The sequence below is a fragment of the Lygodium microphyllum genome, chromosome 7 (genome assembly GCF_053477565.2).
Source record: "Lygodium microphyllum isolate KBCC chromosome 7, Lygodium_microphyllum_v1.1.10, whole genome shotgun sequence".
In the NCBI taxonomy this organism is placed as follows: Eukaryota; Viridiplantae; Streptophyta; class Polypodiopsida; order Schizaeales; family Lygodiaceae; genus Lygodium; species Lygodium microphyllum.
The window spans coordinates 36,931,059-36,958,459 of NC_141141.1; the positions used below are offsets into that span (position 1 = coordinate 36,931,059).

A 27,401-nucleotide genomic window follows, 5' to 3' on the forward strand; every position below is an offset into this window, starting at 1 on the left:
ATAGGGCTTTAGTTATATAACCATGATATATCTACCATGACTACATTAGAACAATAGTAAGTGCCTAAATCATGAGTTATAAGGTTTTATTATGATCATTAGACCCTTACTACATAGCAAAATTGATAAAAGCTATTCACATCTCGAAAGTTTATAACCTTCGTAAATAGTCCTATTTACTTGAGGTTTCCTCATCCTTGATTGACATGGAAAATTGAAGCAACAATTGTTGTACCAATATGCTAACACAATATCACAAAGTTGTCGATTAGATCAACCTTTGTCTCCAAATTTGAAGCAACAATTGTTGTACCAATATGCTAACACAATTTCACAAAGTCGTCAATTAGATCAACCTTTGTCTCCAAAGTTGATTTTGGATAAGTATAATCAATCCACATCAATGTTCAGCTGTTAAGCTATAAAGACAACTTATTATGAGGTATTCCTTCAAGTTTTGATATACCTAATATGCATTTGGTGAGGGAATGAGAAGAATGAATGAAAAGGCTTCAAAGATGCACTAGTGAGATCAGTATGAATGTACATAAAATACGCCTTTGAAACTCTAGTACCATCAAGATGCACAAGAATGGATACATTTAAGATATATGAAAATAAGCAAATTTATGTCTAGAGTGACCCTAAAGCTTCCAATCCACAAGCATATTACCGAAAGAATCCATACTCGAATGCAAAACAAAATTATTTCTCAAGAGGCACGGAACAATTTCTACAATATTCAAAAGTAACAAGAGATTCAAAGTTCCAGACTTTTGAGTACATCCAATTGAAGATTGTCAAACCTTTAAAGAATCTAGAATTATTCCAACTGCTGCTTTGAAGAAAAACATATCTTGCAATGTGCTCCAAGTCTTAGAAGTTGGGCTTTACTTCAAGCAGCACTTGGGAGCCTAAAAAACAAAAAACCACAAAGCCCAGATTAGCCAAAACAAGAGTAGCAAGCACAATGACATCAAACCTCGAGAAATGGAACATCAGATGATGATTCAGCTCTCTTGGGATGTGCCCTGACCCTCCTCCTTCATGTCCGCCATCGCTGTTGCAGCAACCGTCTGCAAAGCACAAGACAGATCCTCCTGGAAGCACACATGGAAAAAGGACACGCGAAACAAATAAAGAATTCATCGACTCTCTAATCCAGTAAAACTAGCCGTGTAAATTATTAAAAACAATCCGACCTGCATGGCTACGACCATCTCTCGACTTTCGTGTAATTGAGCCTTAAGCTGCATGTTCTCAGTGGACAGCAGGTTGTACTTGGATATTGCCTCCTGGGTGACATTCATTCAGCAATCTCGAGTTGTGGTGTGTTAATAAGAGCCATGCAAGTGCAAAAGTGCAGCCTCTTTTTTCTAGGTGCCACCCATCACCTCTGTCAAGTGCTGGTCTCAGCCAGCGGCACTTAACAGTACATGAGGATATATACAGCACTTGATTGCTGTATATATCCAGACAGTACATCAGGATTCAGAGTAGACATTTGTTTGAATTCTGACACTCTGAATGTGGTTATCGGACTCCAAACATCGCATGAGGATATATACAGCAATAAGTTCTATTCCGTCCACCTCGGCTAGTTTTCTGATGTCGTCATCAATTTTCTCCAAGTGCTCTTGTATACCGCAGTGACCTCTGCCATTCAAAGACTGTGAGAACAAAATCCTCGTCACTTTGACCTCTAAAAACATGGGCCATACAGGGCTTTAACACAACTTACAATCCTGATGACTTCCTGCTCCCCATGTTTGCCTGTTTCTCTAATACTCTGCTCTGAACTGCTTGCTCGATCTGCTTGTCACAAAACAATTGTCCTGTCATTTTTATGAGCAACTTGACCAGAGTATGTTTCTGCAAACTTCTTACCCAAGTCTACAAAGTGATGGTACCACTATTGCAAACTTAACCATTCAGACAGTATTAACCTGATCATTTTCATGTTATAGCCTCTGCTTGATGGGGGTCAAGTTCTAAAGTCTTGGACGTTGAACTACTGACATGGAATCCGTGTTAAATTTTTCATAGAAAGGCACTTACAGCCATTGGTTCTGAAGACTGTTTTGTATACATCTCCTGGTAGTTGTTAACTGCTTCTCTGACCTTCAATATATCTTTACGCATATCCTGAAAAATGATGGCATTGTCTGACAAAATATAAAAAATTCTTCTGTTTGCATTGCAGGTATTCAGGGGTTTACTACACAGTAAAAGCATTCTTAAATGATTCCTCTCAAATTTCAGGTAAGACAGCCTCTCTATCAACTTTCCATAGGTACCAGTATTTGGTCTTTGATATTTTGTTGGAATTTCTCCCAGGATCCAGAATACCGCTTGGTCTTGAGAGAGGCATTATCTGATATCACCAAACTTGCCTGCATCCTTTGTGAAAAGTACTGCATTTGGCTATTAAAGTGAGGCTATGTTAGCACAAGATTTACATGGGTTAGAAAACGCTTGCAGTTGAAGTCCAAACTGTTGATTGCTCCATAAAGTTTTTTTTGCTTTTCAGCGGCAACGAAATGTACTCCTGCAAAACTTACACACACTGCTGACATCATATGATTATGGCTACCTCTTGAGGTTCTCCACATCATCTTTTATTCGCCTCATTTCCTCTGATTGATTTGTAGGCAGGGCTCCACAGAATTTTCCAGGTATAAGATCGCCAGGTTTCCATCCTGAAGGAGGAACCCAAAATCTATCAACCCCTGCTTTTCTTCTAAGTTCCGTGAGGCTAGAATCCTCAAGCCAATATTCCATCGTTCCTTCAGAGTTATGGCGCCGACAAAAGCGTTCATTTGCACAGACCACTGAATCTGTCATATGTTTCAGAAGATGATCTAGTAATCCGGTGTCGCCAATATACTTCCTAGCTTCTTTCCGCAAAGCAGGCCTGAGAAGAGGCTTCCCAGGAACTGCACCCTTTTCATGCAAGATATCTATGAGCTTAAGCTGAGCAGCCTTGTATCTGCAAGAAAGTTTCAACTTAAAACCCATAAGTTTGATTGCCTTACAGATTCATATAAAAAAGGTTGATACCCAACCTTTCAGAAGACCATCTTCCTTCCATGTCTTTCGGCACTTTGAGAAATCCCTTTTGACCATCTGTTACTTTGCATTGTACTGCGTTGGACTTATCAGCATCAGCTTTTGGTTCTGCATTGTCTTTGCAAAACTTAGAAGATGCAGGAAACTGCACCTGGTGCTTCTGTACATGGCTTGCACCAAGATTCGCACTTGGCAAGCTCTTTCTCAGGCATGTATATCTTGAACTGATTTTTTTCCGGATTCCCCAGTGTGGTATGCTCTTATCTTCTGATAGAGGAGATCCCACTGGAAGAGCAGTGTTGGGTTTCATTTGAGATAAGCCCCTTGAGGGGCTGTCTACAACAACACACTCAGCATTTTGCATATCATCAGTGTGCTTGATGGCACAGAGATTTTCTGATGTTTTGAAATCACTGGCCTCTGCCCTGTCTTGCAGTTCACTCATTCTGAGTATCTTATCATGTGATATCAAAGGTGATTTCATTTCAGAATGATGCCTTTCAGGTAATATGGATAGAGGCACGGATAATGAACCCATCTTTTTGTCAACCCTTTCCCTTCTCAAATTCTCTTGCTGGCTTGTGGCAATGCACGCATCATCATCACCAGTTATGTTCATGCATAACCAAAAATCTTTTAAATGGCCTCTGCAATCAAAATCTGCAGAAGGAACAATCTGTTTTAGCACCCTCTCCGCAACTTTGTAAGTCATAACAAACTGTTGGTCCAAAACTGGGGATGTAGCAACTGGGTCAGGCTGCAGAAAAAGCTGGCGTGTAATCACACGTTCATGAGGGATTATGTCCTTGCATCTATATGAAGGACTTTCAAAATGTGCTCCTAATGATGATATGCTTGGAAATTTGATGGTGACCTTGTGCTCTGTTGTTTCACTAACCTGCACATAACAAGGCACCAAGAACCCAGTTATTCACTGAAGTAATAAGAAATGTGAACTTCAGCAAAAAGTCAAGTGTTCATTAGCTCAAGTGCAAATTTGCTTCAACTCTCTAGCCACCACTGCATGTTGAGAAAGCATATATAAGTGAAGGCTGAGTTGTTCAACTCAAAACTTTTTTGAAACTCAAATCATTGAACCTTGCTATTTAAAAAGTAAACAAAGGTATTAAGTCAGCTCACAATGCAGAACACTGGTTTTGTCCAGCCTGCTGCATCAACTCAAACTGCCCCAACATAGTGATCAAGGATTGGCGGTACTACTCTTGGATTTTGAGAAAGCCTATGACAGGGTAGACTCGGACTTCTTGGAGGGCACCATGGAGAGGTTGGGCTTCCCCCAAGAATGGATCTATGGGATCTCCGCACTCTATAGATCGGCCACCAGCAAGGTTCTCATAGGTGGCAAGAGAGGGGAGGAGTTTCAGCTGGAGAGATCAGTACGGCAAGGCTGCCCACTAGCCCCGTATCTATTCCTACTCTTTGCAGAGGTGATGTCTCACTTCCTCGGATCACGTGTGAGTGGGTTACACGGCCTCTAACTTCCAGTGAGAGAGGAAACAAAGTTGTTAGACTCAAAGTATGCAGATGATACAACACTTTACATAGAAGACGATGAGTTGATGCTAGAAAGGGTGAGACTAGCTCTCAAGGTGTTTTGTACTGTAGCAGAAGCGAAAATCAACTGGCGGAAGTCGGTTGGTTTCCTTGCAGATCCGGACTCTAGTACGAAGTGGGGCATCCACTTGGGATTTAGATGGGTGTGCAAAGGGCAAACAGTCCGCTACCTAGGGTTCTAGGTGGGACTCGACATCACCCCCACCTAGCAATTTCTCCTAATCCTCCATTCTATTCGGAGGAAGCTGACCTATTGGAGTATTGCTCGCCTCTCCCTTGCGGGCCGAGCCCTGGAGGTTAACCAGGTCCTCCTAGTGACGGCTTGGTACATTGCCTCATGTTGGTGCTTCTCCTTGTCCTGTGCTGCTCAACTTCGCCGCCTAGTGTGGAATTTCCCCTGGGCCAGGTCGGACGGTTCCAAGGACTCTCGGGCCAAGGTGACATAGGCGACCGTCATCGGGCATCGGTCAGAGGGAGGGCTTGGAATCACTGACCCAGAGTATCAGAGTATGGTCCTTTTGGACAAGCTTGTAGTCCACAGTCTCACACCAGGAGGACAGACCTGGAAGGTCCTATTGCAGGAGGGCCTCTAGGAGTGCAAACCGAGGCTTGGCAAGGATTGCAGACCATCCTTGAGATGGATCTTCACAACGGCCCAGATCCCCCTTCCTACGTAGCTTACTTCGTGTGTGGCAGGGCCTCTGTAAGGCCCTAATTCAGAGCCCCCCGAGTTGCCAAGAGAAGATAGACCGTCAACCGGTGATCTGGAATCCCCAGGTCAAAGATCAGGAGGGGGTACAGATCGACAAGCGCCCCCATATCAGTGGGCTGAAAGGGAGGCCAGCCCGGCTCACACCATCAAGACTTGGCAAGAAGTGTATAGGTTGGTGGACGAAAAGGTGTTGCAACGGGCATCAAGTTACCAAAGAGGAGTCGAGTTGAGGAGAAGGGAGATTGACGCAGCAATACCTCAGGAGTGGCTTCTCCCCCCCCCCGGTAGAGCTCGGTGAGGTATGGGCCACTAAGTTTTCACCGACAGGTACCCCCCTACAGGTGGCAGGCAGAGTGGGTGGCGACCCGCAGGGGACTTTCTTCACTGTTCAAAAGAGGGGGGGGGGGGGGTTTTGGCCCTTGACAGAGGGTAGCAAGATGAGGGAATAGCTACCCTTTCCTAGAGGAGGATTCAAATGGTGGGCCTTCAAGGGAAGACAGCGACTGGAACCCTATGTTTTCTGGAAGGAGCTTAGGGAGTGGCGCCTTTGGATATGGGAGGGCAGACCACTTGATGAGCTGGAGTGGGATCCAAGAGAGTGGCTATGGCCAGCCACTATGGTCGCCAAGAAGCCACCGAGGTTCCTAGAGTAACACAGCCAGGATTGGCAAACACGTGCTGATGCAGAAGGACATGGATTGGGTGCCGTCACATAACAGGTATTGGGCAGAGCGTAGCATCACAGATGCTTTCCGACAGACTTTTTGGCGCCACCTATGAGACAGCTAGAGACTGAGGAGGGTATCGTATTTCGTATGACTGGTGGCACATGGAGGCTTGGCGGTAGGGAGTTGGTTAGCCCAGATGCAGAAGGATGGAGGATGTAAACGTTGCACACAGCAGCTTGTGGAAACTCCAAAGCATTGCCTCTGGTCATGTGAGGCGGCGCAGCTAGTGTGGAGAGGAGCATGCCACATCCTCCACCGCCTAGCACCCAACCTTGAATGTATCTCATGGGAAACTTTTTGCTAGCAAGCACTCGGCAAGGATCATCACCTTCTGTATGAGGCTAGGATGCAGGACACTATCTTCCTTATTGAGACTTGGTCGTACACAATAGCCAACTTGAAGGCTCTACCCATCCGCCAAGTACTGGAACCCACAGCAGACCGCTCTGAGGTATGGGAGATCGTAGGAAGTCTCATTTGATGGCATATCTAGAAGGCGCGGTGTCGGGAGGTTTTTGAAGGAGAGAGACTTTCTATATAGGCAACTTTGACAGAGCTCTGGACCTCCATCATCCACTCCCTTCACGGCCGATGGAACCAGGTGCAAGGCAAGTCTCGAGCTCCTCAGGAGCTCTATCTTCACTTCATGTGCACTTGGGACTGTCTGGACTTGTTTTTCATGATGCAAGCAGGCAACCCCAAATGGTGACACACCCCCCCTCCATGGCTTCTTGCCCCCATTCCCCTTAGACCACCCTAAGAGGCTTGTATATTTGATATTTCTGTGACTTTGTATCAGCTCCAGCTAGTCTGTTGAGCAGGAGTACTTCTTTGTATTCAAGGTTTTTCTTAAGTAATATAATTAGCCACACTTTATTTGCAAAAAAAAAAAAAAAAAAAAAAACTCAAACTATTGATATCATAATGTTGTCAACCAGGTCTGCATTGTACTCTAGACTGCATACGCTGCTGCTGTCTTCATCTTAGTTCCTCAAAGCTTTGTAGACAGCAGTTGCTGCATTTTGGGATCCATCTAGAGCATGACATGCTCCAATATCATCTTCAAACACCTCTACCCCAGTCCTACAGATACATAGGTTCAAGTCCCCCTTGATTGTATCATATTCATTATCATTCATTCGTTATCATTCAACATTCTACAAATTGTGTTCTCTATGTTCTTGTACACTCTGCATTTTCTATGTTTGCCATACCGCATGGTATCAGATCATAGGTGCTCTGAGAGCTGAAGATCCTCACTCTCCATGAAGAACAAAATTTGGCATTCCAAAGTGCACAATAGCACCTTCTAGATGTCTTCCACATCTTCACCAAAGCAATCTCCCACTGAGCCTATGACATCGGCTCCAACAGATTGGTATTCTCAATTCACTCCTAGGATCGAAAGGATAGAACTTCCTCCAAAAGAAGACCTACTATCAAGCAAAATGTATCTTCTCACGAAAGAGGAATACAAGCTTGTCTTGAGGTAGAGATTAGAGAGAACTTAACATGGACTGAGCCCCTACACTCACGATCCGTCTCACATATCATCTTCAATATATCATTCCATTGATGAGTCTACAACCCAGAGGATAATGCATGTGAAGGAATCTATGTTGGTGTGGAACGCAAACCCCCCAACTGAAAGAGGACACACAAATTTGGAAGTATGAGCTATCCAATGTCAACCATTCCATCAAATCAAATGCAAGGTGTATATGGCATAACTTTTTCAAGTTCTTCTTTCATTCCTCCTTTTGAAGCACAAGTAGTGGGTGTAAGTCATCATGAAGATCATGAAAATCAATCTTCACATTTCAATCCACACCCATTCCATAAATGTCACCACACTAAGATGTACCACACCATTAGGCCCCTATCCCATAGGTCAAATTCCTATCCTATGGTCAAGTGGTTTTGGTGCAATGGTGGTGGAAGTTCCACTCCTAAACCAAGCACCAATGAGACCTACACACAAGGGTATCCCATCCATGTGTATGAAGCCCCTCCAATCCCTCCCATCTCTCAAGTAGCCTCACACTTTCCTAACATGTCAATGCCAACTAGGCCACGCTACACACTTTGAGCACATGCAACACACACTAATCAAGCATCTTCTTTGGGGCAAATACCTCGAGTCACTATGTCATGCACTTCGGTCGCACATGTAGCACCTAGTCACCCACTAGTTTATTTCCATGACACCCACTAATTCAACTCCTCACACAACCTTCCATATATCTACATCAGCCAAGAATGCTTTCAATCATCAATGATAAGATTCATTTCAATGGGTCTAATTTTACTAGTTGGTCCAATTTTATGTGGCATGTCTTGGACTCTCAAGGCTTCTAGGACATCGTTCACGTGTTGGAACCCTAGTCTAACCCCTGATGGTCCCATATTTGAGACAATCCACTCTTGGGAGAGCAAAAACACCCTACCTATTGTTGAGCTCTCGAGCCTGCATTTTACTCACAGCTTCAGGATTTCAACCTCGCAACTGAGCATTGGGCACATTAGTCGACGGCTATGCAGTTGGCAATCATACCTGATGTATCAATCTTCACCATGAACTCCAAGAGTTCAAAAACACCAAGAGGGATGTCTTGGATGTCAAGTTGGCAATGTATAGGCATTTACTCACCAAATTCGCCATCATAAATTCGAATGATGATCAAGCTACTCACTTTGTTTAGGAACAAGCTACCACCAAATGCTTCAATTTCATGCAGCAAATCATCTAACCACCCCCCAATTGCCCATCCTCTATGAATCTGAACATCATCTTTTGTGTTTTGCAACGTTGTTCAATCAAGTTCTCAAGAATCCCCTTTTCCACATTCAAAGGGGGCCCTGACTTCCAACGTCAAAAGGGAAACAAGGGGGCAGACAGAAGCACAACAAGATTTAGTCAAGTAGTGAGGAGGAAAGTAATTCCCCTCCAGATTGAAACCAGGTTGCAAAATGTTCCAATGAGTACCACTTGAAGGCCAAGGGAAATCCACCAAAATTTGACACCCCACTACACCTAGGAACTCTAGCACATCAAGGGAGTGAAATTCTACCCCTCCACATCTGAAAGGGGGTCATACTTCAACATCTATGGCTTAATTCATCCTGTCAGGAAGGTGCTCACATTGATTCACATGGCCATAGGACCACTCCCTCAGCCAACCCCCACTACACTTGAGGGGTTGTCTAATTGGTGGAGTCCTTAGGTACTTTTTGTCTCCCTTGAGGATAGACAAGATGTGACCTTCACTTCTCCCTTTTTCCATCTACATCTTGTGCATAGCCAAGAGTGACCAAGCCCACTTTTCCAAGCAATCCTTCCGTCTAGAGGATCGTGGAGCATCATATAAACATATGCAATAACCATAAGTCTAACATGATACCATAGAATATGCATACCTCTACTTGAACAAGATGCTTTAGGTGCTATTTAGTTTTAGATTAGGATTTTCCACCTACTAAAGGGCAGGCACGCTAAAGATGTAGGATAGCAAGTGTAGAAATGTGCTGTAGAAAAGTGAGTACAAGCTAGAGCATGCCTTGCTAGAATCCAAATATATGCAAGTGGAAAGAGTGGTAGTGTCTTGATTAGTTTCATGGACATCTGAATTGAGTGAGGTGACCTGATGAGGATCTCTCCTACCACAACAGGCAATGCTTCAGACTCTTCTACTGCTGCATTCATTGATCAGACAGGCCACCCAGCTGCGCTGCATCATCCGCAAGCAGTCAATCTCACTCCAAATATTGGATTTTGCTATTTGAGGTCTACATCTACTGAAAGCTGTGTTTTATCACCAGGCAGGCCACCCTACTGTTTGCCCAACTTGCTGCATCATCTGAGACTGCTGACATCATCATCTTGTCAGCCAGGTCTGCATTTTACTGCCACTGGACTGCATATGCTGCTGCCGCCTTCATCAGCCTTCCTCAGAGCTTTGTGGACTGCTGCTATTGCATTGCGGGATCCATCTCAAATATGACACACATTGACATCATCTTTGGACACCTCTATGTCAGTCACAGACACAGAGGTTCAAGGCCACCTGATTATATCATCTTCATTAGCATTCTGCAGATTGCATTCTCTGTGTTGTTGTGCACTTTGCATTTTCTATGTTTGCCATACCATTTTTCACAACTTTCCCCCTTTAGGATCATTGATGTCCTCATCAATGAAATGAGAAATGTGAGATTTTAGATTTCTAACTGATTCCCAACTTGTGAACCTGTCTAGTCTACCCTTCCATTTGATCAAATACACAACAACATCAAGAATGACAAGTTCATTGATCAAAAAGAATCTCAAGCTCTCATGGAAGAAACTTTACTAGGAATTCTCTCAGATATCTTAACTCCATCGCTTTAGTCTAATTTCTCTTCAAGGTGATTGACATAAAAATCTGAATGTCTGCTAACATTCAATGATGCAGTATGGAATATTTACATATCTTCAAATTTTGACTTGCGTGAGTAATGGCCAGTCCTCATACTATCCTTTGCCAATTCAAGCATCTCAATCTTGGTGAGTTTGGACTTGCTGCGAGCCCACAAAATCAAAGATTTTGGCTCAAAACAATATATCTACATAATGGGATGAATTTAGTAGTGCATTGCTTATTGCTATTGTTGGAATACTCTAATTGTGGAATGTACCTTTCCCAATAAGATTGCCTAAACAGACATATGCACTAAGCATATCCTCCTAAGTCTAATTAGTTCTCTCACTCTGTCCATTTGACTCCAGCTAATCAAATGAGGACGTCGTCAATCTTCTTCCAAAATGAACAAAAACATCTCACAAGAAATGTGGAGTGAACTTTGAATCTTGATTACTAACAATATATTTTGGCAATTCATGTAGTATTTCTGTATGTGCCACTAAATCACCAGATTGCACAAGGATTTCACTTGGCTTTCCCACTAAACCGTGGTGAAATATCTTGGATATTATCTTGGGATTTACATTACCTCAAAGTAGCAGTTGGGACCTCTTCTCTAGGGCATCAGATAGAAGCTATCAAGAGGACGTGTAGTTTTAGTGCTTAGCTTTGGCATTATTAAGTTGTGCACATGTGGAGTGCAAAGTCAATTAAGTGATGGTGAATACCTTAGTGAACATGGCAATGGAAAAAGTTGTGCAAGGCTATGCTGAATAGGTACTTGCAGGTGCCTAGTGTCAGTTTGGATCTAGGCCATTAAATGTCCAATAGTGCATTAGGACTAAACATTAATTATTTAATTAATACTAATCCTAGGCCAATTAATGTGTGGAACAATTGGATATCCAATGGAGGTTAGCACAATTAATGTGAATGGGTACTAGCCAATTCTTGGGCAGGGTCAAAGGAATGTATTATTGATTTTCAAAACTTAAATTCTGAAAATTGATTAATTAAAACTAGAAATTACTTTTGAAAAACTGCGAAGTGGTAAAACAAGCTACCTCTTGTCAAAACTTTACATGCAAATTGAAGGAGCACTATTTGGGGTCTTGTAAAGACCCGAAGGGTCATTTTAGCATTCAAAGGTTGAGGGAGGAAGGAGGAGCTGTCGGATGAGCTCTACGAGAGGCGATACCTGATTGTGTAGCATGACAAGACAAGTTTCCTTCTAAAAATTACTCCTTTCAATTGATTTTCTCTCGTCTACCAATCATCCCTCAGCAGTTTCAGACAGTTTCAGCTTGGGGTGAAGAGCAATTGCAGAAATTGCTGCTGAAACCCTAATTCACAACAGAAAATAGGGTTTCCATGGCCACCTCAGGATCCATGCCCCATGACTCAAGACCACACACTTGGGAGTAGTAGCTCAAGGCAAGATTGTGCAGTTGAACCAAGGGGTAGCCCATTCTCAAATTATTGCAGCCTACATGCAAGAGATTGCGACCCAAATTGTGCCCGGATTGTTGTACTATCAAGGACAAATTGTGGCCAAGCAGTGCTAGTCATTTATCATAGCCCATTGTATTGAATTTCAAGAGGGATCGGCCTACATCTCTTTGTGCTTCAAATTAGAGCAATAAAGTTAAAGAAACACTGCAAGGGGCACCACTTGTTGGGGGCCAATCTGTTAGCAGTCATGTTTGTCATGCCCTGTCATCTCCTGCCTGTGAATCTCAGTCTGAGTCAGACGAGGACTTTAGGAGCTCTGCCTTGTCTATCACTTGTTTTGATGGAGGAGGTAGCTCATTTTAGAGCACTCAGTTTATTGCATTTCAATGCATTTTCTCCTCCAGTCGGGATTTTATGTGCATTTCCCGGGGCAGTTTTTGCATTCTTCAGCTTGCCTCACCTGCCGGACATTGTCCACCCTTTCCGGGATTTTTCTGAGCATTCCTGGCATTTTTACCAGCATTAAATGCTGGTCGAACATATTTATGGCCTCAAATTTCAGGTCAGCCAATTTTTGGGTTTTTTGGCTATTTATAGCCATTTCCCACTTGGCAATCAGTTGTATTATCATCTTCCCTCCTTCTTTGGCAGGTGCACACTCCGACTCCGTCATCTTCCTCTGTCTTCGGTGCTGCCGTCATCATCAGCCTGATCTGGTGCCCTCACTGATGCTTCGGGCTGCATGCAGGGACTGATCAGTCCATTTCAGTGTATTCAGCATTCATTACAGTCAGTGCAGATTTTCTTCCTTCATTTTCTGCTTTCTCTCTCTCTCTCCCTCTGTGTTCATGTTTCTTCTTCCGTTGCGCACTCTCACATGGTATCATCGCCTAACTGAGAACACAGAGGAGAGCTTCCATTGCAAAGGAGGACACCATCAAGTGCAGCCTTTCTTCCCTCCTTTCCAACCCTTGGCGGTGCTATCCAGGCTGAAACGTAGCCTTCCATACCTGCGTTTTGTTGTTTTGTAGCATCAGGAGGAGTAGGCGACAGTTTTCTAGGTGTTTGCAGCTTTGCATCAAACGCAGCCAACAGGAGGTGGTCAACATCAGCAAAGGAGAAGGCGTCATCATCTGGAGGATAGGCGATAGTTTTTTTCTCCAGGTGGCAGCATTTTCTCTCTCCTCTTGCAAGCGACAGCATCTTCTGGGTCTTTTCTGACATAGGCAGCTCCATCTTGATTGTCTGTTGGTTGCAGATTGTTTGGTGATTGCAAATATATACGAAGATGTCTTATCACCAGTTCTTCGCTAATTCAGAGGATGAGGTCTCTATTCCTTCCTCTGAGAGACGGAGAGACTTTCGTGCTAGTTCATGCGACGACCGGAGGTCACCTAGCCCGTTTGACCGAGATCCCTCTATTCCCCGTTCTCTCCATGTTTCACAGAAGGCTCGTTCTGTTGGCCTTCATATGCCTTCCATGGCACCCTCTATACAAGTGCCTGTACTACCTTCTTTGCCCAAAGAAGACCGGCTTGATGATTCCAACTACTCGCTTTGGTCGTGTAAGGTGGAGTGTATCCTTGATACCTTTGATCTTTGGGAGTTTGTTACCCACCCTATTTCCCGTCCAATGGAGGATCCCACTGTTGGATCATCGATGGATCGTGCGGCCTTATGGGATCGGCTCAACTCACGAGCTCGATCTTTCCTCTTTATGAGCTTACAGGATTCTGTCCTAGTGCATGTGCGCAGGTTGCAGAAAGCAACGGAAGTGTAGACAAAGCTTGCTTCTTTGTACCATTAGAAGACGTTTGCCCATCGGATTACTCTTGAGAAGAAATTACGAATGCTCGTTGTTGATGATTCTTCTTCCATGAAGGATCATATCAACAGGTTGGAGGACATGAGGGATGAGCTTGCATCCCTTGACAGGATGATCTCTTCTGAGGATATGGCCATGATTCTTTTGACTCGGGTGCCATCTCCCCGTTTTGATGTCTTCTACACCAGCCTTCTTACATCGAGGACCCGTGAGAAGCTTCTATGGGAGGAGCTTGCCCCGCTTGTTTTAGAGCATGACGAGCGCGCCAAAGAGGTAGCCAGTAGATCCACCTCCATCAAAGCTTTTGTTGCAGGTTCGAGAGGGGGGACACCAAAGAAAGGGAAGTCACAGGCTAAAAGACAGGAGAGTTCTTCAGGTTCTGACTCTGACTCGGAGAAGCCTAAATGCCCATACTATGGAAAGGGGACACATCTAGAGGAGAAATGTTGGAAGAAGTACCCTCACCTTCATCCAGGAGCGAAGGATGGAGCTAAAACATCTGAGCCTTCTACCTCTACTCCAGCGGTTACCCATGAGTCAGTGTTCCTTCATATTGTTGACTTGGAGGAGCCTTCTTCAATGGTTGCCTCATCTTCTGAGAGGCCTTGGCTGGTTGATAGTGGAGCTTCTAGTCATATGACTCCCCGAGGTGATTTGTTGCAGGATCTATGCCCTTCTGAGGGTTCAGTCACTGTTGGTGACATTGTTTCGGTGCCTATTTGTGGTGTTGGCACTTTGCCTTTATTTTCCGACCGCGCGTCGAGCTCCCTTTCCCAGGCTCTTTATGTTCTTGACTTGGGCTTTCCACTCCTCTCAGTCTATGGCCTTACTAGGCTTGGTACCCGGGTTGTCTTCACCAAGCAGGCCGTTTGTATTGAGGATTCTTCTACAAGGGCTGTTATTGCAACAGGTTGGCAGGAGAGCGGCCTTTATAGGCTCCATTCCCCTTCTCTTATGCAGGGACCTCCGAGGCAATTATCTATTGCTACACTCGTTTCCACTTGTGCACCCTCTTTTCCACAGGTTCCTTCCCATCCCCCACCCTCTCCTCCGGTGGTTTCCTCGTACCCCCCATCCCTTTTAGAGGGGAACGATCTTGGTGATGCGGTTGTGGATTTCCTGGCCCCTATTGTTTTAGAGGGGCTTCCCAGGATCGCGAGGAGTTTCTTCATCGACGGACTTCATCGACCTTGGCATTCCTCTTGCCACCCTAGGATCCGTTTCTCCCTTGGCCTTCCATCATATCCAAGATCTGAGAGGGGATGTTAGCAGTGATGTTTGTCATGCCCTGTCATCTCCTGCCTGTGAGCCTCAGTCTGAGTCAGACGAGGACTTTAGGAGCTCTAACTTGTCTATCACTTGTTTTGACGGAGGAGGTAGCCCATTTTAGAGCACTCAATTTATTGCATTTCAGTGCATTTTCTCCTCCAGTCGGCGGGATTTTATGTGCATTTCCTGGGGCAGTTTTTGCATTCTTCAGCCTGCCTCACCTGTCAGACATTGTCCACCCTTTCCGGGATTTTTTTGAGCATTCCTAGCATTTTGTCAGCATTAAATGCTAGTCGGACATATTTATGGCCTCAAATTTCAGGTTGGCCAATTTTTAGGTTTTTTGGCTATTTATAGCCATTTTCCACTTGGCAGTCAGTTGTATTATCATCTTCACTCCTTTGGCAGGTGCACACTCCGACTCCATCATCTTCCTCCGTCTTTGGTGTTGCCATCATCATCAGCCTGATCTAGTGCCCTCACTGATGCTTCGGGCTGCATGCAGGGACTGATCAGTCCATTTCAGTGTATTCAGCATTCATTACAGTCAGTGCAGATTTTCTTCCTTCATTTTCTACTTTCTCTCTCTCTCTCTCCCTCTGTGTTCGTGTTTCTTCTTCTGTTGCGCACTCTCACACAATCGGATGTCAACTGTCCAAGATTAAGTAGCAAAGTGCTTATTTCCATATATATATATTTAATGCTTGCTATAATTTGAGTTAAATCAGGTTTGTACCACTCTTGCTAAGAAGGATGGCCGGTTTCATGGTTCCATTGCTAGGATACATCAACTCCCTTGAGTAGGTGGGGTTGAGGCACTTGTGTGCAAGTCAGTGAATTTGCATACTGCTAGAAGTTTGATTTACTCAAATGCACCCTTTTGGCAGCCACCACCAGTTTATGATGACTCCAAAAGGGCCAACAAAGGACTATGATCAAAGTGGTAAAGAGGTGAAGTTTGAGGCATTTAGTGGTGTGCAAGATAGATTGAAGGCCTTGACTTTCATTCAACAGTTTGATGCAACTTACTTGGGAAGCAACTTTACCAAATCTTCTAAAATTTGAAAGTCAACCACTTTTTTGAAGGGAAATGCATTGCTATGGTGGTCCATAATTCTAGCACAAGGTAGATCACCATCAACTTGGGTACAATTTAAGCAAATGTTTGCTTCTAATTGGTTGATGAGCACCTTTGAAGTGGATGTTATGACTACCTGGAATAAGTTGGATGCATCACAATGCAAACATTTGGAGCAATATAATAAAAAGTTTTGGGATGCATTGTTGTCCACATTACTTCTTATCACCTTGTTCCCTTTCATGAGCAAATTGAGAAATTTTATTGTGGGCTGCCCAAATTAATCAAGAAATTTTGATTAAAGACAACCATGACTAGCATGTCACAACTCATACAAGTGGAAAGTACAACCAACATTTTGCTGCATGGAAAGGATTTAGGCTTCCAAGGCCATCCAAGAAGTTTTCAAAGGCTAAAAATGGGACAGATCTGAAAATAGGGCTAAGAAGGGGCAAAAACAGCTAGGAGATAGTCATTGAAACATGCATCAATTGTAAACCACATGTAACTCATACAGATGTACTTCTTTCGCATCACCTGCAAACATACATTGCATACCATCCATGTGTCCCACACATGCCTTGCAGATGTACATCACATCTAAATGTACATTCCATGTACTCCATACATGCAAATAGCCTTGCAAATGTTCAATTTAAGAGCCTAGCTGCAAATCATACATCGAGTCAAAGAGACTAGTACATTGAATAGTAATCCCAATGGCAAAAATATTATCAACATACAATACTCTGGATACAAACCAAGTACATTTGAGATCCACTACATAATTGAGTTGTGCATCATTAGAGGGGTGGAGGTGCAAACCCCCCCCCCCCCCTTTTCCTTGAGCATCAAGAAATACTCTTAACCTTCTATCCTTTGCTAAACCTAAAAGAGCTTGACCCCTATTGGCTTCAACTAAAGCTCATCAAGGTAAAGTGCAACATTGAGGATGATCTACCAAGTCACCCTCTGTCACCCGGTGGTAATACTTTTTACAGTTGCTTTTCTTATTTACTTATATAAATATTTTATTTTTCTTTTCTTTTGTTGATGTTGCTTCTTACCCCTAGAGTTCTCTTGGAATAAACCAAGATCTTTGCATGGCCAGAAGAGGCAACCATTGGGACAAATTGGACTAATGGTTTGTTTGAGCCTTAGGACCAGTTCCATATTGAATGGGCATTGAAGAATAGAATGCCAATGGTTTGGGACTGTGTGCTTAGCCACTAGAGATGGTGTAGGACAATGAGACTGGCCAAGACAGAAGATGCACATGTGAGAATGCTCACGAAATAAAAGTCACCGTAACTGAGCCACATTATACTTTTTGATGTGGTCACAATGATAAAAGTTGCTCAGAATAACTTGAGGAATGCAAGGGTCACCATCCCTAAAATTTAGGGAGTTACTATTTTTGGACCCCACAATTTGTTCACCTCATTATCTTCATTTTTGCACGAGGATTAATTCTCTGGTCTGTGCTGAGGTCAAATTTTAAACCCATTATAGAGAATTTTAGACCAGAAGGTTTAAACGGGAAAATTGTTACATGTATGCCATGTGGCACAAATTCCCGAGAGAGAGAGAGAGAGAGAGAGAGAGAGAGAGAGAGAGAGAGTTATATTAATGTCTTCTAAAGACCAAAACTAGCCTATGAGACAAACTCTGATACAACTGATGAGGTCCAGCTATCCAAAATAAAAGTGCTGAATAAAAAGCTAAAAACTGGAAACTGAAAATACGGTGCTGTGAGTGTGATAAGTGACGTGTATGTGTATGTGCGTATGTAGCTCTGGTACTCCAAATAATGGCTATAAAAGGGGAACAAATGTCGGCTGTGATAGGGGAACAACTGTCGGCTGTGATAAAGTGGTGCGATGTGTATATGTAACAGATGCAGGGAGATATACTCTCCTGGGATATAGTAGCAGTCGTTGAAGTCGCTAATAGCAGGTGATCCCTCCTGGACGCAGGATATGGTACATCGACGGTGGAGAAAGAGCAAACTGGAGATCTGAGATCCAATGTGTCGAGTGTCGTCGGATCTCAGTCTGCTGTCGATGTAGATCAAGAATCCTCCGGATCTCCTGTCGGTGTGGCTATGGGGTCCGAAACCCACGGATCCTCGTGCGGCGTCCAGTACGCTGGTCCTCAGCCTGCTGTAGTGTGAGCCCGGAGGTCTGACTGGAGGCTGGTACAGTAGCTCTCACTCTGTCTGTCTGAAAGAACTGTGTAATAGTCATCTGGGTGGGCCCCTCTCTGACTGGGACCTGCTGTGTGCTCTGCTCTCTGATGTCCCATGCCATGCCTCTCCCAGAAAACGGCCAAATGATCTCTAATCCATATCAGTCATACATCCCTGAAGTGAGCTGCTCAATGTGTATCTAGATCTCAACTCTGAGTATGCCAGGCACCTGAGAACAAAATGCTCCTCACTCTCCACCTCTGATATGCAAAGGGAGCATATCCTCTCCTCCCGTGGGATGCCACTGGCTCTGCCACTCTCAATCATAAGCTGATGTGATGATACCCTGAGTTGTCCAATAAGAACTCTCAATCGATGTGGCATATAGATCTGCATATATCTCGGAATCTCTATGAATCCCTGCTCTGATATGCTCAAGAATTGTGTATAATAATGTGTCATCTTCGATGGCAGTGGTTGTGCAGGGCTGACCCATGTCCTCTGTATATAAATATGCCATATCTCCTGTCTGATGACTATTCCTCTCAGAGAGAGAGAGGGTGTAAGTGGGAGCCTGAGTATCATATAAAAGAGGTGGGAGTCTATCAATGTCCAGCCCATGTCTGTCAAACCAAGCTCTAGTCTGTGCATACCATGATGTGGTATTCCCCGCTTGAGCCATCTCCTGAGATGCCATATATGCTCTGTATGCAATGCGATCTCTGTCCATATCCTGAAATCTGTGTAGGAAGCAGACTGTTTAAAATAATGCCTAATGGGCGGTGTGGCAAGCTCTACTCGCACAATGTCATGTGGGACTGAGGCCTTGCTACGAATCAATCTAGATATCATGATCACCTGAGGTCTCTCCATCAATGTCCATACATAATCGGCAAGGCCTGGCCCCCATATAGCTGTTCCATACATCAGTGCTGGAGTGACTAGAGTATCAAAGAGCCACCCCTTGGTACGGGGCTCCTGGAAATGTGCCTGATGACACTGTCGCTCCATAAGAGCCAATGCTGAGTATCCTCTAGTGAGGCGGTCACGAGCTGCCTGTGTCATCGAGAAAATCCTTGAAGCTGCTGTAAAGGTGACTTCCAAATATACATATGATCCAGTGACCTCAATACTCCCTCCTGCTGCCATGAAAATACTCTGTCTGCGTATCTGAGCTGATGCATGGAATATAAGAACCTTGGTTTTACCAAGGTTCACCGTCATGCCTCTCTGTATGCAAAAATCATCCAATGCTAATAAATGCTGCTGTAATCCCTGAGCTGAATCTGAGACCAACACAATGTCATCTGCATATAGTAAGATATGAACTGTGGCTCCACTGAGATCTATACCTCCACCGGCTCGCTGTTGAATAAACTCTGCTATCTCATCAATGTATAGCCCAAATAGAGTCGGTGAGAGTGGGCATCCTTGTTTCATACCAATGGTGCTCACAAGGGAATCTGATATACCTCCCGGACATCTGACTCTGCTAGTAACCCGCTCATATAGTGCATAAATACCCCACATCATGTCATCATCCACCCCCAGATCAAGTAGGCATCTGAAAAGCCTCTCTCTCGGAACCGTGTCAAAGGCTTTGCGGAAATCCACAAAGCAACCATACAATCTCTGTTTCTTCACTCATGTCTGGTCGATCAGACAACGGAGAGTAAAGATGTGGTCTATGGTAGAAAATGCCCGTCTGAACCCTGCCTGTCCGGATGTGCGCATGCACTCTCTCTGCCAGCGTGCTGAGCTCCTCCTCCATCACCATGCCATAAAGTTTGGCCAAAACTAGCCCAATCATGATGATCCTATACATGTTAGGATCCATAGGATCCCCTAACTTGTGGATAGGTACAATGGTGTACTCTGTCCAGAAGTCAGGGAACCCCTCACACAATGCACGGTTGAAGAGGTGAGCAATGAGTGGAGCCAATGTGTCTCTGCCATATATAATATGCTCTGCCTAAAGATCAAACTGGTCTCGAGCGCGGCCATGCTGTAACCGTGAGATAGCATGTTTCACCATACTAGTGGTGAAAAAGGATGAAATACCCGGTCTCGGTGTACATGGTGTGGGTATCAGCGACTGTGCGGGTACATGATATAAACTCTGTGCGTATCCATGCCATACTGCAGGGTCATGTATCAGTGTGGGTGAGCGTGGTTCTCTGATCTGCCTCCATGCCTCTGCACAATCTCTGCTCATAAGAAGGTGGTATATATCCCAATATCTCTCCTCCCATTCCCGCTTTTTTCAGCGGGTCAAGCGGTGCATGCGTCTCTGCGCCTGTCTGTGTGTGATCTCTCCTTTGGCCTCCAAATCGCATAGCTGTCGACGTAGATCTCTGCACTCATCATCATACCACCTGTTCTGTGGCATGGTACCGGTCCGAGGGGGGTGCGTGTATGTGTGATGTGGAAAACTGAGTGTAGCAGAATCATGCAGAATGCGTGTGATATCAGTGGTCAGTGTATCAAGGGGTGCGTATGGATCAAGTGACGTGATGTGCTCCTCCAGATGCTGTGAGTAAACATGTGAGAGCTCATGAGTGAAGTGTATGGTAGTATGCATGTGGGGTATGATATCTGCAGGTGGTGATGGTAATGAGGTAAGGAGTGAGAAACTGAGAAAGGTGTGATCGGCACCGAGTGGAAGTCTCCCAAGGCCGAAGGACTCGATAGTATGCATCCCATCGATCGGTCCGAGTAGATAATCTACAGTACTCTCGCCCCCCCCATGTGGGAAGCATGTAAGACCTCCTGAATATGGCCATCGTGCCATCCCATTATAAATAACGAGATGATGTCTACTACCAAGCTCAAGTAAATGCCCTCCATACCCTGTGGCGTCTGGCCCAGTATCTACTGACTCCCGACTGATCCCCAACTCCTCAGGGTCTAATGCTCTCATGATCTCTAGCTGCTCCATATCAAAACTCTCACACTGTCGGCTCTATGTACGCCCGTTGAAGTCCCCCATGAGGAAAACCTCACCCAAACTAGAATACAGAATAATGTCCTCTGAGAGCTGTGAATAAGGAGAGGGGGAATCTCTGGCCTGAATATCACCCTGCATAGTAGCATATTTGGACCCTCGTGGTGAAAAGTAGCATACTGCCATATAGATCCATCTCTCATCTGATATCTGCACTCTGATCCATATATAACTGGCCTCCTCATCTCGTCTCACTAACTGGATATGTCTCTGTATCCCCTGACGGAATAGAACTGCCACCCCTCCTGAGCCCCTAGATGTACTCTGCCTACTAGTAGCCCGGTATGCAGATACCCACTCAAATCCTATAATGCGTGGAAGCCCTCTCTCTGGGCTCTCATGTGTCTCTGTGAGGCATATAACATCATGGTCGGGTAAAATCTCCTCAAGTCTGTCCGGTCGTGACCATAGGGAGCCGTTGCAGTTCCAAACTGCCACACGTATCGGGATCTCCTGTACAGTCCTCTGCCCCGTCTCATAGGCCACGCCCCCCTATTTGGTAGGGCATCCATCTATAAAAATCCGGCCATCTCGATAGAAGGCCTTACGGCCTTCTCTACGTGCTTGGAGTATCTGTGGCATACATGCTCGTCTGTGTGCAATCTGCTTCTGAGTCAGGTCCTCATCCATGAAGATGGGAGCCCCAGTCATCCCTCTGAGCGAAATCCGCTTCCGAAAGAAAGCGGCTCTGTCCTCTGGTGTGCTCATATGTAATATCAGAGCTCTGACCTTGGTAGTATCTCGTCCTGCACGCCATGCCTGAGTAAAGGGCATGCTCGTGTACCCTAGTTGCGTGCATAGTCCGCGTGCATAGCCCGCGTGCGTCCTCCTCCGGAGAGGCCCCTTCGGGGAGCCCGGTAATACGCACGTTCAATCTACGCGCGTTCCTAAGCCTCTCCTCCTCTAAGGTCTCCTGAACCCGGACTACCTCCTCCTTTTTATTTTCTTCCTGGACCTCCTTCTTAATGTTCTTCTTCACTACCTCAATCCACCCCTCCTTATTTCCTTCTAATTCTTCATTCATGTTTGCTTTTATTTTTTCCTCCCATCCCTCTCTCGAAGCCTCAACTTCGGTTTTAATGCATACTTGAAGGTCCTCTCGGCATTCCTTCGTGATAGCCTCTCGGAGGTCCGCTTTGAAATCCGCGTCCTCTCTTGCCTCCCGTAGATGTGACACTTCCGTTTGTAGCTTGTCCAGGTCGGTTTTGAGATCCCTCTTCTCTTCCGTGAGTGTCTTCACCATCTCCTCCAGTCGCCGGATCCTCTCATGGAGCCGGCGGGTTTCTTGGTTTAAGGCATTATCCGCATCCTTTTTGAAATCTTTCTTCGCCTCCTTGATAGCCTGGCTGATTAGAAGCTCCACGTTATGGAGCTCGAGCGGCATGTCGCCTGCCTCCTGCGCTGCCTGACACCTTCGTCAGACCAGTGTAGGGTCTCTTCTGCCCTGTTTGAGCCCTGCTCTCGTCTATTTGTGAACAGCCGTTTGATCTATTTGAGACCTCTCGTCAGACCAGCGCAGGGTCTTTTCTTCCCTTCTCAAGCCCTGGCCTCCGCTATCTGTAAACAGCCTGCTCGAACTGTCTTGTGAACTGTTGTGCATCATTCCATCCTGCAGAGTCCTCCCTAGCTGCGATCTCAGCCTGACTTCTTGCGCTTGTCTTGGCTTGACCTGCACATGCGCTGCCCTGCAGTAGTCTCGCAGTGTGCCACAAAACCAGGGAGAGAGGGAGCGCCTATTCGTTGCCACTCTGCCCACAGGCCTGTGCGCTGGTCTCTTGACTCCACCGACCTATTGATTGAGACGAGGACACGCAAGACGTTGACCCTTTCAAAAGCAACTCACAGCAAACGCAGAGTCCTGATGGTGCAAAGTCACATCTGCAAGACGGTCACCAAACACTCGCAATGATTGAGGAAGAATGGCGAGCTCCTAATTCCTCTTCAGCCTTGAAGAAACTACTTTGAAGGCTTCGGTCAATTTCTGTTCTTCCTGGCCTTCACTTTCTGCCATTCCACCACTTCATCCATACGTGCTTTATTCAACCTTCTGAAGACGAAGAGGACGGGCATACTCTGCATGCATCACTTCTTCCGTCACGCACTGTTTCCAGTTTCTCAAGACGAACGGCCTGCTCTGCGATGATGTGCGCAGAGAGAGAGAGAGAGAGCATTAAAAAAAAGGTAATAGGCATAAGGGGCAAATGGGAGAATGAAGTTTTGAGGAGCTGAGAACAGATTGCTGCAAGAAAATCAGCCATGGAGAGTACTTCTACATCTCTGACTCAAGTACGGAGGTACAGCTTGCTCCCTCTGATCAACTCTCTCTATTCTTAGAGGAAGTGCTTCACATGATGGGGCTGATTCCATCAAAGGTACAATTCTGTGTTTTCTCTAAAATTCTACACATGAATCATTGAGTATTGGTCACAGAAAATGAAGGACATGCTAGACAGTAAGAACATAGTAAGAACAATGAATTCAGAGATCTGCAAACTGTAATTCTACACACAAATCCTTGAGTATTGGTCACATGCTGAACAGTAAGAACAATGAATTCTGCACTTGCTGGACAGTAAGAACAGTGAATTCAAAGATCTGCAGACTCTAATTCTACACACCGAATCCTTGAGTTTTGGTCACATGCTGAACAGTAAGAACAATGAATTCTGCACATGCTGGACAGTAAGAACAGTGAATTCAAAGATTTGCAGATTGCAATTCTGCACAAGAATCATTGAGTTTTGGTCACAAAAAATGCGTTCCTAAAAGGGATGTTGATTTGGATATGCTGTACTGTTTTTATGCAGCTGGGATTTACTCAAAAGAGATGAAAACCAACTGTTCACAAGTTATGTATTTTGGAACATTATCATTTTTGTAATTTTCCATCTTTTAATTGATAAAGAAATACCGAGAGGGGTGCCCATCTTCGGAGCCAATCTGGTGCTGAGCGAGTGAGTGAGGTCTCTGCTTATGTGTGTGTGTGTAAAGACCAGGTGTTAATTGAAGGAACTACCGATTTATGTGAATCATAGACCGGTTTTACCCTCCTCCATCCCATTTGCATCCTTCCATAGGTGAAACAATCCTTAAATTTCACCAAGTAGCACATGGAATACTTTAACTCTAACTTCACTTGTTCCAAAGCTTGCACAAAGTTCAAGGCAATTTTTTCCTTTGGATCACACAAATCCTTGGAACTTTCAATTGATGCCAAAACTAATAGATTTGTTGTATTTCCCTCATGACTAACAACACTATACAAAGCATTTTCATGACCAATACTGATATCATGACTTCCAAACACCTTGAGGTTAGCAAATACATTACTAAACATGCCACTTTGTGTCCCAACGTCATGCCAACATTGCTATATAGTGGGTTTTCAATTCCACTTGCCACCATGCATAGGTGGCTGCATACCAAATATATTCGATCCTTGCATCCCCATAGCTGAAACATTACCAGCCATTGCTTGGAAAACCGAGCTACCAACAAAGTACCCCCAAGTGACCCACATTAGCATGAATGCCTTGCTCTCTAAAAAGTACTAGACTGGCACTTCCAAGTTGGCCTTGCATATGCATCAATTGCCCCACTAGCATCATTTTTTTATGCTCATTACCCACGTTTGGAACATCGCGTTGCTGCATTGGTTGTTCCTTCCATGCATCTTGCTATCCTGAAGCTCTTGAATACGATTTTCTCTTCTTGCCTTTATTGCCCTTCTTTGGAAAGTTCAAAAAGATCATAAACCAAAGATCGTTTCCCAATCGCACAAACATTTAAGTTGTTGTCCTCAGCTGATCCTTAAAATGGTCATCTGATTCCTCTTTCTCTTATTGATCATGAGCTTCAAAAGGCCTAGAAGGATCCACATTTTGGTCTAAACAACCACTAACCACTTACTACCCATACTAAGATGCATGTCCAACATTAGGCATTGCATGTTCCCCAACACTTTGGGGATTTTGAGAGTAAGAGGCATCATTACTACTTGATCCCACCTCATTTATGAAGACATTCTTGTTGTAATGCTCAATTGATTGCGAATTCAGCACTAAAGCAATGTTGACCTCCAATCGTGTGCTGTGGGCCCACTAAGTCAAGGGAATTGATGGAATCTTAGCAATGGAACCATGAAACCAACCCTCTGCTAAAAGGGTGGCAATGACCTAATTAAGCACAAATTATAGCAAGCATAAAACTCACATAAACTACTTAAAACTTAATGTTACACATTGCACCCGTGCGGAGCATTCCCATTGAAGCAAACGTTGGAAATTTGCCATTGGTCTCCATGACACAACATGGACTAAACATTGATCAAAGAACAAGGGTAACTGTGCCAAGACATCATCACGATGCCTTACTGATTTTAGCAGCACCTCATAAAACCATATGGTCTGTCACGAGGACGTGAAAATTTGATGCTTTGCTTATGCTTAATTGACATTTGATTAAAGGATTAATCAAATGTGCAATTAAAAGATGCACATGTGTTGCACATGTTAGGTGCAAGCTACTTTTTTACAGTTGAAGCCCCAAGGACCCTATGAAAAAGATGGGTGTCAAAGGCAAAAGTTGTAACAAGTTACACTTGTTAGATTCTAGGTGAATTTTGGTGTCAGTTTGCCCCTAGGACCATTAATTGGCCATTAAGTGTCAGTGGTGACACTAGGGACTAGGCATTAATTAATGGATTAATGCTTGTCCAAGGGTCAATTAATGCACGGGACCACTTTGGGTTGCAAATGGCCTAGCCAATTAATTTTTGGATGGGCAAGGTCAAGGCATGGATTAAGGGCTGAATTAATTTTCAAAATTAATTAATTTTGAAAATTAATTAAATGGCTGAAAATTGCTGAAAATGGATTAAAAAAGCTGCCACTTAGCAACACTTTCACATGCAAGTGGGGGAAAGGCTAAATAGGGCTGAAGGGAGAGGAAAATCTCGTTTTTTCATTTTGGTGCTGTTGGAAAGAGGTGTTGGACTGTTGCTGCCAGCTTTTGGGGCCATTTCCCAGCCATAGGAGACTATTTTGGTGATGAAGATTGCATATTCTTAACCTTGGGAAGCTAACAATTGTTGCTGATGCACTTTCTCCTGAAGATCACAGTCTCTGATGCTCCTATTGTTGTTGGTGCATCCGTTTGGGGCTGGTACAGCAAGGCAGCAACTAATTTTGATCAGTTCTTCGCGACAAATCTCAAAATTTTCTCTCTTTACAGCATTCTCTCATCTCCTTCAACCTATGCTCAGCCATTCTCAGCAATTCTTAGCCATTTGGAGGAGATTTCGGTCATTTTTGGTGGGTTGATCTGTAATTTCTGCAATAAACCCTAATTTACAACAAAAATTAGAGTTTAGCAACCACCTTGGGATCCGTGCCAGAGATTGAAAGCTCAAGGGAGTGAAATCAGCAGCTAATAATTGAAGACTATCAAGGGATTTCAAAAGCCAGCCCATCCCAAATTGATTTGGGGCAGCATTTGACCAGCCAAGGGTCAAATTGAAGAAGTCCTGGGTGAATCAAGGGGCAAATGACCCAAAAGGCTTGTTGGTCATTTATGACAGTAAGGGCAATTGGTTAGCAGGAGAAGATTGAAAAATCTCAAGTTGTACTCCTTCCAATTGAATGAAAGCTAAAGAAATACCGCAAGGGGAGCCAATTTTGGGGCCAACAGGGTGTCTATTGTCCAAGGATGTTATGGTAAAGTGTGTATTTCATTTTATGTGCATTTATTTATTGCTGTAATTAACTCTTAAATCAGGTTATTACCACCCATTCCAAGAATGGAAGGCTGGTTGCATGGTCCCACAAAAATTTCGTCCACACAATCACTTTGCAACAAGGACTGCAACCATTGACGGATGCAAGAAAGCATCAAGATCTTGCCCATGAAGAAGAGGACAACTCCTTTTTATGGAACACCGAAAAAAAATGCAAAACAATCTTTGCATCCACAGTAGCATCCAAGATATCATCTTTATTTTGATCAAAAAATGCTTCTTTATCTTGCTGGCCATACTCACTTAGCAATGTCTTGGCAAACTCCAACAAGTGCTCCCAACCGAATGTTAGCAATCATGATTGTCA

The 27,401-nt window shown here is 44.3% G+C and overlaps 1 protein-coding gene and 1 pseudogene across 3 annotated transcripts in view; both read right to left on the reverse strand.

Annotated features, from left to right (window-relative positions):
* Window positions 1-656: 656 nt before the first annotated feature.
* The window catches only part of LOC148033348 (protein DYAD-like), a 41,152-nt gene continuing 14,407 nt past the window's right edge, over window positions 657-27,401 (reverse strand). For 2 of the 3 annotated variants that reach the window (XM_087681259.1, XM_087681261.1), the window contains exons 9-14: window positions 3,066-3,967; window positions 2,594-2,989; window positions 2,298-2,424; window positions 2,059-2,145; window positions 1,742-1,812; window positions 657-1,656 (exon numbers count right to left, since the gene is read on the reverse strand). In XM_087681259.1, the coding sequence (XP_087537385.1) occupies window positions 1,485-1,656; window positions 1,742-1,812; window positions 2,059-2,145; window positions 2,298-2,424; window positions 2,594-2,989; window positions 3,066-3,967 (1,755 nt within the window). In that variant the 3' untranslated portion in view covers window positions 657-1,484. The remainder of the gene's footprint in view (window positions 1,657-1,741; window positions 1,813-2,058; window positions 2,146-2,297; window positions 2,425-2,593; window positions 2,990-3,065; window positions 3,968-27,401) is intronic. The other variant, XR_015691299.1, reaches the window with a different exon arrangement.
* On the reverse strand, window positions 21,793-22,684 carry LOC148033349 (uncharacterized; annotated as a pseudogene).